Genomic DNA, 11723 nt, shown 5'->3' on the forward strand with positions numbered 1-11723 from the left:
AAGGGGGGGGGGGGCAGACAGTGAGCGAGCGGCTGTGTGGTGCTTAGCTGCCAGCTGGGGTTAAACCACCACACAGCACCATGGAAACACCTTTGGGAGTCCTGTTTCTGAGGCACAGAGTTTTTTTTATCAATGTCTCTGCTTCACCAGAACAGCCCCAATTAGGGAAATGGAGCTTTGGAAGCCTGAGCAGAAATGAACCAAAGACTCACTCTGACCACAGGTGCCACTGGCATCTCCCTGTCACTTGCTGGAGACTCACTATGGAAGCCTTTACTATGACAGGACACAAATCCCACCTCCCTCTCTCCCAAATACTCCCAGTGAAGTTTATCTTCTAAAACTTAGGCACAATCTGCATGCAAGGACAGATTATTTCCTCCTCTCTTGATAATCTTCTGTTGACTGTTCCTTACTCAGACTTGAGGGACCACAATGCTCCTAATGGTATTCCTAAATTTCCTTAAGGTAATTATGGATGAGACCAGCTTTTTCTATATATTCTGAATCAAATATATGCTTTACTCCCTTCTGCATAAGCTGTTTCTTCCCCAGGGGATCAAGAAATAGTTGATGTACACTTGCAATGCACTCCACAGACAGTTATGTAAGCTGTTCTCAATCAAACTGCCTCTCTCGGAAGACAAAATCTCACCAGCACTCATCCCTATGCATTACAGTCTCATAATTCCTGTATTGTTGCATATTTAATAAATAGGGAACATTACATAGTTATTAAATTTAACAGTAATAAAGTTACAAAATTATGTGTTCATACAAAAGAAAACAGTACCAATGACTACATATACCAGGCTTGAATTCAGTCAAATGGCAGGATGTTAACACTTCTGGTTATTCAGTGCCACTCCAAAACACAGTAGACAATTTGACTCGAAAGCCGCCTAATTTTGCTACCCTCGCTAATGAGTACTAATACATTAGTATCGCACATCTTGTTGGTAGGCAATGATTCTAGTGGGTATTCAAGGCTTTAAGTAAGTTCATCAGTATGTTTTTTCAGCAGCTGACAGTCAGTTCTCATATCTGATACAATTTTTGGGCATGGTCTCAATATAACGCTTTCCAACACTATTTTAATAATTGTCACAGTATAAATAAAAATTAAACAAGGGGGGTGAAATTGGTAAAGCTCTATGAGTAATGAATGACTGTATAATTCCTGTCTGCTCAAACCTGATGAACTGTGAAAGCATGAATTTTTATTATGAAAGCATAATAGAACATATTTTAATAGGAAGTTGGCCTGTGGCTTAATGCAGTTAATAAGAATTTGAAGAAATGGCTACTATGCATGTGCTTTCTAATTTTCAAACATCTCCAGAGGACTGCTCCAAGTGAAAAAAATGTGCAACTTTAAATTATTATACATGTAAATTAGGTAACTTTGCATTTAAATGAGTCCAGTTTGTAACCAGGTGTATATAATAACTGTTCTTGCATACACAGTATGCTCTATATATACATTAGTCAAAGGATGGCACACGTACATGATTGAAAATTGGGCCAAGTTAAAATCAAAACAAAACAATAATCTAACACAGGAAGAATTTCACAGTATAAGAAAGAAATTACAATGAGAGAAGCAATGGTAGGATCATAAGCTGCAATTGCACATGGGTCTGTACTTTCCTGGATCACTTCACAATACCAATCTGACTGGATCAGGTTGGTATATATGATCATATTATGGATATAGAAGGAGAACAAATAATACAGCTGTCAGGCATAAAGTCAGATGACACAAAAGTAACTCATCAAAATGTTCTAAACAACCTGGAACTGGCCGAGTGAATTTGTGTCATATGACTACTTCGCATTTTGTATCTCTGGCATTCTTGAACTAACATTATAAATCCAAAAGCCAAATTTTATTAATTTCTGAGCTACAGAATGCAGGTACTCGTTTATTCCGTGGTAAAAAGTTGCACATTGTAACTTGTGCTCCATTTCAGCAAGACAAGCCATCTTACACTACCTTTCATTTACTGAAGGATAAATGTAAGTACAGACACTAACTACTGTAAATGATATATTGTCCTCTGTTTGTAATTTGTGGGTTTCAATTTTTTTACATTTTAAAACAGTACACACAAGCCCTATTTAATTTACTGGAACTTGTGCTGCTTTTTTGAAACATTTGGAACCAAAGCTGACAAAGTCTCAGCAATAAAATGTGATTAGCTGGGTGAGAAAAAAAGGGAAAAAAATATTCAATGGGAAAACGAAGAGTTTCTAAAAATACCTTGTTGTTTAGCTGAGTTTGATGTGGTTTCCATTGTTCTAACCTCGTTCACAAGTTTTTTCCCACCCTACCTACAACTTTCATACAAGACACACATTGTCAGCATTGCCACAAGCCTTAGAGACTAGGGCTAGCAAAGGGGCATGGGAGCTTATGACAGGAAACTGCATTTTCAGATAGCGTTAAGTCATTGTACTTACAAATTTTAAGAAAACATTTCCCAGTTCATGCTGAGACTGAGGTTCTGGTTGTAAACAAAATTCCAGAGCAGCCAGGAACTCCTTGTGAACACCAAGAATGTCTTCGATGTTAGAAAATAAGATCTGAAATATAAAGAGAAAAACATTACTAGCCGTTAAAATACCTGAGGGTGTTTTGTTAAAGTAGTAGCACCAAAATATTGTGGCTCTAGTCTTGCTGTGATAGGATCTAAAACACACAGAATGAATTACATTGTATTCGTCCCTTTCTTGGCTCCCTACAGAAGCTTTTATTGCTACTGAAGTTACCTGCTGTAAATAAAGGTTATCCTTCCAGATACCCGAGTGTGATGAAGGTGAGCAACCTCTTTCAAGTCTAGAGAAGATTTCCTATGAGACCAACCAGTCGAATGAAATCACAAGGATCAAACTCACTTTGCAGGAGATAGAAGCAGGAAATCATTTGCCTTTCTTTCCCATGCATTAGAAATCATTTTCTGGAAGAAAGGGACTTGAACCTATCACACACAAAGATGTACCTGTAAATAAGAGACCAAATCTCTGCCACATGAGATCTAGTATTTCACTGACAGGAGTACAGAATAGTGTAAAATGCTTGCAAACCACAAGAGCAGCATTTGAGAGTTCCCTTTCACTGAGCTCAGTGGTTCTAAAAGGCCTATGTAATGGGATAAAGGCCCCTAGTTTAGGGGGCCTTCAGACATGTACTAAAAGGTAATTCTGCAATCTCATAGCTAAATGATCCCTAGTGATTTGAATATGCATGTGCTAAGGGGAATAAATTGCCAGGGTAAAAGCTGCTATAAACACATAAGCTTTTTTATTGGGTTTGCATGGCAAGTTTTTGGTAGTGGGGGGGCTACAGGGGTGGCTTCTGTGAAAAGCTGCCAGAAGCTTCCACTATGTCCAACACAGAGAATGCCAGACAACTCCAAGACAGCCCTCACCACTGGCCAAGGGCCGAGACTGTCAGCAATGGTGGTAGTGCCTCTGGGATAACATACTTAAGAAGGGGGAAAAACTGCGCAACTGTAGCCAAATAGAGAGTGAGAATATCTGAGAGAAACAACTCTGCAGACCCCCAGGTCAGTGCAGAAGAAGGGGAGGAGGTGCTCCAGGAACCAGAGCAGAGATTCCCCTGCAGCCCCTGGTGCAGCCCATGGTGGCGCAGGCTGTCCCCCTGCAGCCTGGGGAGGACCCTACACCAGAGCCGGGGAACGCCCAAAGGAGGCTGTGACCCCATGGAGAGAGAAGCCCACACTGGAGCAGGTTTGCTGGCAGAACTTGTGACCCCGCGGGGGACCCACACTGGAGCCGTCTGTTCCTGAAGGACTGCACCCCGTGGAAATGACAGACCCACACTGGAGCAGTTGGTGAAGAGCGGCAGCACGTGGGAAGGACTCCGTCTGTTCCTGAAGGACTGCACCCCGTGGAAGGGACCCACACTGGAGCAGTTAGTGAAGAACTGCAGCCTGTGGTAAGGACCCATGCAGGAAGAGTGTGAGGAGTCCTCCCCCTGAGGACGAAAAAGCTGCAGAGACAGTGTGTGATGAACTGACCCCAATCGCCATTCCCAGTCCCCTGCACTGCTGGGGGGAAGGAGGTAGAGAACTCAGGAGTGAAGTTGAAGCAAGGAAGAAGGGAGGGGTGGAAGAAGCTGTTTTAAGATGTAGTTTATATTTCTCATTACCCCACTCTGATTTAACTGGTAATAAATTAAACTAATTTCAAGGCTGTTTTGCTCGTGATGGTAACTGGTGAGCGATCTCTCCCTGTCCTTAACTCAACCCACAAGCCTTTTATTATATTTTCTCTCCCCTGTCTATCTGAGGAGGGGAGTGATAGAGCAGCTTTGGTGGGCATCTGGTGTCCAGCCAGGGTCAACCCACTACAGCTTTGTTAGTCTTACTCATTTTCATACAAAATATGAGAAGAAGCTGTGAATACACATATAGGAGATGTAACGCTACCTACACAGGGGAAGAATTCCTGATGCATGGTGACGCAGCCATCGGTATTGACAGCCACTGGAGGAAAGCCTGAATGGGCAGAGTAAATCCTGGAGTCTGCAGTGACATACATATTACAGGCAACATTTTCTATCACTTTGCTTTAATTATGCCATTTGCAAAGAGAATCATAGAATCACAGAATCATTTAAGTTGGAAAAGACCTTTAAGATCCTCAAGCCCAACCATTAACCTAACACTGCCATTCTACCACTAAACCATGTCGCTAAGCACCTCGTCTACACCTCTTCTAAATACCTCCAGGGATGGGCACTCAACCACTTCCCTGGGCAGCCCGTTCCAGTGCCTGACAACCCTTTCTGTAAAGAAATTTTTCCTAATACCTAATCTAAATCTGCCCTGGCACAACTTGAGGCCATTCCCTCTTGTCCTATCACCTGTTTCAGGCAGATCTGCAGTACAGTCAAACCAGCTTTCACATTGGAAGCAGTCTCCCAGGTCTTACACAGTGAGTGGGTGACACCGCTCTGAACGCCATAGCGTACAGCCTGACAGAGCCAGTCTTCATCTTCCTGGCATTCAGTGTGGGAAGTGATTGCATCTAACATCTTCCTAAGCACCTTACTGTAACACTCAGCTTTTCAACTTTATTCAGTGGAATTTATTCACCAGATGTGACACTGATTCAGCCTGGTGGCTGGTGATGTGGCAGTAATTCAGAAAAATAATAATCTGTAAATTAATTCTAATCATTAAAGACAGGAATGAAACCTCCGTTTGTGGTTTAAAACCAGTTTCTCTCTGGTTTTGCAGGAGTAGACAAGATCAGGAATTCAAGGAGCCTTCCCCTCAGCACGTACCCAGGTTCAACTCTGTACCTTCTGTTATTCAAGGTTGCACAAAGTATTTCTCTCAAACTCCTCCTGCAAGCTGGCCACATGTGCAGAGCAGAGCCGGTTGCATCTTTCTTGTCTTTGCTCCCCTCTCACTTCAGGAATACTGAGATATGTAGTATGCACCATCATTAATGCATACTTGTGCCTCATAGCTTCTTTCTAGCTCTGAATAAATGAAAAGATTCCAACACACTGAATTTGCACTTATGGGCTCTGAACCAAAATAAAGGACTGGGAGCTAGGACCATTTGATTGCTCCCAGAAAACTTCCTGTGCTAATTCAAGCAGAGCATACGATGGTTCTGTCACATGGCTGAAACTGATGCGATGACACAGTAGCCTCTGTCTGCATGGCTTTGCCAGAAGCTATGCCAAAAGGGGATTAACAAGGAGGAGGAAAACATCTGTCAGGGATGATTTTTATCCTTCAGGAGCAGTCTTTGGGGGGCTATTTTTTGATCCAAGGAATATCTGTGTAGTCTGATGAATTCCGTGGTGGTCAGTAGAGCTCTGCTTGCAGCAGAATTTGCAGATAAGAGCAGTCACTTGAAAATCAAGGCAGCAGAGAGACCTTGACTGTGTGTGCTTCGATATCTACTATACAGTTACCATTTATAAGCCTCATGCAAGCAACCACATCTGGCAGCTTGCCTACACCCTCAAATTGTACTGCCTTCAATCTACTGTATCCGTAAAATGACATCAGTGCCCTGCTGTGAATGTAGCATAAGACTAACATATCAATAGTTATTCCCACATGAGGCAGCAAATAAACGAAAAACATTTTTTTTTATGATATTGCTGCAGCTGTTAGTCACTTGGAGCACTTGCAAAATCTGGGCCTGGCATAGGACTCAATGTGGCCTTTCTGGAAGGGGGTACAGTGGCCAAAGATTACTGAAATCTCCAGTGCTTACCGCCAGTTGTAGGAGAAACCTGCAGAAATAATACTGGGAGAAATAACCTGAATTATCCTAAAAAACACTTTCTCCTTTTGCTCAGAGGTGACTACCAGAATACCCTACATTTTCCTCTAGACACTTCTGCTGCATGAAGACAGAGGAAAAGGCAGGCTTCTCCTTACATAAGCTGCCAAACCATTTATACAGTCTCTGCTACCTATCCTTGCTGCTGCCAGCCACTTCACACCTCTCTGGTGACTCAAGATACATAATATTAGGAGGCAGAATTATCAGAAGTCCCAACACCACCTTGCTTGTCCTGCCTCTACCAGCAAAGAGGGAGAAAGGAGAGGGGAAGAAAGAACAAATATCTTTCAACTGCAGGGAAGACAATGAAATTATTTGGGGTAGAGGGGGAAGGGTCAGGAGGGGGAGATAATATTGACTCTGATCAGGAAAACTGTGCCTTTGTGATTCTATTTCACCAGCAATAGGCGTAGGCCCTTTAATACTGAAGAGAAGCTCTGTTATTGAAAGCTGGGTATTGTAATAATAAGAATAAATGAGGTCTCACAGTGGCCTCAAAAAGATCCCCCCCAGGCACCTCAAGAATGACACAAAAATGAAGTGGTACTTCCCCAGAGGAGTGTGATGAAACTTCAAACACAAATACATTTAAATCAGCACAGAAAATACGGATTCTTCTGCTCAGGCTTTGTGGGCACTGCATCTGATTATGTGGCAGTCATAACTAATATTCATTTTAATGATATATGAATAATGATAGAATAATAACTTTCATCAACATCTGTGGCTGTTCATCGAACTGGCATATGGTTATGTAGGTTTATTTCCCATGCAGAGTTTACTTTTTGCACACTTCTCTGCACATGAGATCTATTGTCACTAATCACTTGTCTACTTCTTCAGCCACCCCCAAACTTACTTCAGACTCCAGATTCTGGGGAGTAGGGACTTCCAAATTTGAAGACAGCAAGAAATTTAGCTTCACAAAGCTGCCAAGCCATCTTGCTGATGCCAGTCAGTTGATACTACAGTATTGCTAGCCTGTAGAATGAATAGCAAAACCAGCAGCTAGAGCCCTGCTAGGATCTCTATACATTCAGGTAATGCTAGTATGTGAAATGGAACACCCAGCCTTGGGGAAATGCATGCCAGCTTGCAGTAGCACTGGCTGGTATGATATACCTATTATTGCTGTGCCCTGCTCCCACAAGTGCAAAGTTTCTGTGGATTTAGGAGGTACAGGATCAAACTCAAGACAAGTAAGTAAGCCTCTAATAGCAAACAAACTGCACCCTGTCCCACTGATCATCAGGTTTTACTTGCATATGTGTACAAATAGGGTTTTGGTTTCACATGCATATGTGTACAAGGAGGGGTTTTAAGCCAAATTACTACAAGAAAGTGTTGCTTGTATTTATGAAAGTAACCAACCACAAGGCCTCCTGTGACCATAGGCACTAGAGAAGCTAATGCCTCGCAGCTCTGTGTTCTATGTCCCATATGTCTTTCCGGTGCAAAATTAATTCAGGAACTTCTTCATGCAAGGGGGTTACTTAGCCATCCCACAAGAACCCTAAATCCTTCCCACCAGAACACAAAGGAATATTCCTGTCTCCTTTTCATAAGCTCTATCAATTTCAGATTTGTAAAAGACAGCAAATGCAAATTGGCTAACTGAATACTGTCAAACAAAATAGAGGCAGCTGTGTATTCTCTGCTTTTCTGCTCAAAGACACTGAAAAGGGCTCTCTGTCCCCTACTCACCATTTCACAAATCTTGCCAAAAGTTAGTGTCTCTGACAATGCTACGCTGTTGTAAAATTTTACTGAAATTAGCTGGTGGGATGAAAAATTTCTGGAAGATGACAGCTATATGAATGGGCAAACAGATTGACAGCTAAACTGTCAACATGAGCCTCTCTTCCTTAGGGACCCAGTTTAATAATAATAAGCATCAATATGACATGAGGATATATGATATTCATTTTCCCTACCAAGAAAATGAGGAAGATAGAAGAAATACCTTAACATTCTCCTCTGTTATGTACTTCTCAGCTTTGTCCACAGCATTCTGGCGGATACGGTGAAGAAAAGCCTAAAGAGATAAAAAAGATTATGGTCAAATGGCTCGATACAGTTTGATTTCACTCTTTTATATCCTCTAGGTTCCCATCAACACAGTGCAGCTAATTACCTTTAAGACTGAAAGAATGTAAACATTTAGCAAATCACCATCACACTTCTTAGACTCAGGGTTGCATTCAGGGTAACACAAAAGACATTTCCTACATTGTTGGGTTTTTCCTGACCATAAATGTCCTCCCTCTGTTGAAACTTTTAGACATAAATATCTGTTGCTACCAATGGACAACAGTAAGGGTCTGTGTGTTTTTTCTTTGAAGGTTTTCCCTCTCTCTAAGATGCAGCTGTTTTGACTTTGGGAGGCAGCATGCCTGACGCACATCAAGGCGTATGTCAGCAAAAAGGACTGCAAAGAACGACAAAAGGACATTTATGCTGCTGGAGCTGAGGCATGTCAGAGCTATGAGCTAGGGTTATGGACAAGTTCAACAGACTCAATACTTGGGGAAGGGAAATGGAAATTGCCAGGCTGTGCCTGGGACACATTATCCTGTTTTGGTTAAAAGCAGACAAAACAATGCTGGAACTTTACACCTAGGCCAGGTTTCCCCATCCCTCAAATCTACACAACTTTGGCTTTACACGGCAAATCAATAAAAAGCTCCAGGCCAGATACAAATGGACAGTGATCCGAGTATCAGCCTTCAAATAATAATTCTGGCTACTGGAAGTTGGGAAGTATTTGCATTTGCACTGAACACACCCACAACATATTTGATCCAGTGGGAAGGGTTTAGCAAAGCACAGTGTATGGGATTTACTACCTCAAGTCTCCACTGTTTAGCAATTATTGGCTAAAGAGCACTTCTGAACTGAGAGCAGGGAATTTTACCTTCCGCAGGCATCAGCAAAGAGAGATGCAAATATCTGCAGGTGAGACTGAAGGGAAGCCAGTGAGGACAGAATCTCCTGTGAAAAACTACATGACCCATTGCAGAAGGGTAGGGGCCTTCCCCCTCTGTCCTTCTTAGTGGTTTCTAACTTGCCTCCCCCACAGAGGAGTGAGCCCTGGGGAGTGCTGTGAACAAGGAAGAAAGGAACTTTTCTTACCCACCTAAGACAGAGAGGGGAAGCAGGTCATTTCTTTGTATTTATGGTACAAAGCAGCTTTGTTACAGCTTGATAATAAAAGGCTTTTAAAAGTTGAACTATTCCTGAGCAATGCCCATGTCAGCTGATGCACACTCATCTTTTTCTTTTTTCCTTTTGCGTGTTGGGATTGGCAGCAGCTTACAACCTGATAAGAATCAATGTCACTGAACCAAACTTAGAGCTTATGGAATGCCTTTGCCTCTGGTGTTCTGGCTGGAAGACAGCAAACATGTCCCTCTGTCTGACTTCCAGCACTAAAAGGGGCACATCTCTGTTTCTGCTTAGCCATGGCTCTGTCACTTGTCGGCCATTCACACTTTACAGGACAGGCACGCAGGCCCTACATTTGGTTTTGGCTCTGGATTCTCAACCTGCTTTTGAACAAATATCAAGGACTATAACCACATTGCTTGTGTTGTATTGCTAAACAGGAGATCCTAGCTAGATTCCAGCTAGATATGGAGAGCTTGGAGCAGGTTGTGTGGACTAAGAAACCTGAAGAACAGATTCCTGCATTAAAGGAACAGGACATATGTGCCAGCAGCATTAGAGGCATTTTATAAGAACCAGCCAGTCCACCTTGCCAATAATCTGGCCAAGAACTGCTGCAGTGTTAATGTACTGCCCAGCACCTTGGCAACAGTCAGGGAACTGTCTGAGATGAAGTGTTCAGCATGATGACTAATGGCAGGAAGATCGGCAGGAATAGCTGTTGCCCTCCTACTTCAATGTTGGGTGTGATATCTGAGCATTAATAATCAGGCATCTGATTTATATGAGGTAGCACATCATATTAAAGTCACTCATTCTCAAAAGATAAGCCAGGCAGAGACTTTTCCTTACTTTAATCACATCTCTCTTTGGAGACAACAATCCAATTGGAATGATTAATTAATATACACAATTAGCAGCTCCACTGGTGACTAATAGTTACCTGCATATTAGTCCCAGTATGGTGGGTCTGATAATAGAAAGATGGTAAACAGAAGTGCAAATTACATTAGCTGTTACAGGCTAGTCAATAAAAAAGGCAGAGTCTGTGTTAATCTAAAAAACAGCTATTCTGTGACACTTGTCTGAAAAGATCATTTAATATGAGCGTGAGAAAGGGAGAAAAGGAGAGAGAAAAAGCAAACAAAAAATGAGAAAGGCATAGAAGCAAGGAGAGAGTAGAAATAGCTTGTCAAATCTCTTATAGCCTCTGATTTGTCTTGATGTGCATGAAAAGCAGTCTCTCTAATAAAACAAGACAGTTAAAAGAGATTTTGGTCTTAGAAATTTAGTAGTCTGCTTTCCAAAATGCACTCCTCCAAAAAAATCAAAACTTAGTGGATGCAGAACTATTTGTTCCCCAGTTTTCAACACCTTCTCATGTGCAAACAGTCATTCAGATTAAAGAAAGTGATAAACACAAGCTATTAAACAGCAGCTCATAGAGCTAGTGTTGCATGCCCTGTTCACATGACAACACTTTCTTTCCAAACTGTTTCTAGCTTGGAAAAAGCAGCCCTTTTCCCAGAGATGATGTTCAGACATTCAGGCCAGCGTTTTCCAAATTTCTCAAATGATTTTTCCATGCTACTGATTTTACTAGGCTCTAAGCTCATCTGTACCAACACCGTCCCTCTATTCACCTGGTGACACAGACTCTAAGACCCATTACACAAGTAGTATAAAACTCCCTTTGGGAAACATAGCTACAGGGAGTGGTATGATCTTTTATTAGACCAACTGATTTACCTGGAAAATCAGACAGGTATTTAGGCTAGGACACGAAAAAGGTGATGAAAAAAAGAGAGAGGGTGGTGGTGGTGAATATTAGAAAACTTGCCATGCCCACATCTTATTTCTATTCCAAAACATATTGTTATTAACGAGGAAGTAGTTGAAGGGGTAAAGGGTTTTATGGACACTACAAAGTTACTGAGACAAGTGCTTTCTCTGGCTGCTCCAATCTCTTCACGCTCTGCACAACTCATGTGAATTCAAGGGATCTAGTCCTTGACATTTTCCACGAGGAACTTTCAGGGACCCCTCAGTACAACCCTCATCGTCTGCAACACTTTTGATCTCTGCAAAAATGAACTCACTATCCTCCAGGGGTATGTGGAAGCACAGGGGTCAGCTTTCTTGGGAGCTCTTAAACAGCATTCCTAGGACTTAGGGACTCTGAAAATCATTCTTAGGACACAGCACAATCACCTCTCTGC

The 11723-nt window shown here is 42.1% G+C and overlaps 1 protein-coding gene across 1 annotated transcript in view; it reads right to left on the reverse strand.

The window, feature by feature from the left end:
• The window catches only part of PREX1 (phosphatidylinositol-3,4,5-trisphosphate dependent Rac exchange factor 1), a 119925-nt gene extending 109472 nt beyond the window's left edge, over positions 1-10453 (reverse strand). Inside the window, exons 1-3 of the mRNA XM_035900120.1 lie at positions 10448-10453; positions 8303-8374; positions 2464-2586 (exon numbers count right to left, since the gene is read on the reverse strand). Coding sequence (XP_035756013.1) covers positions 2464-2586; positions 8303-8374; positions 10448-10453 — 201 coding nt within the window. The remainder of the gene's footprint in view (positions 1-2463; positions 2587-8302; positions 8375-10447) is intronic.
• Positions 10454-11723: the final 1270 nt, after the last annotated feature.

Source organism: Egretta garzetta, unplaced genomic scaffold (assembly GCF_000687185.1).
Source record: "Egretta garzetta isolate BGI_Z169 unplaced genomic scaffold, ASM68718v1 scaffold178, whole genome shotgun sequence".
In the NCBI taxonomy this organism is placed as follows: domain Eukaryota; kingdom Metazoa; phylum Chordata; class Aves; order Pelecaniformes; family Ardeidae; genus Egretta; species Egretta garzetta.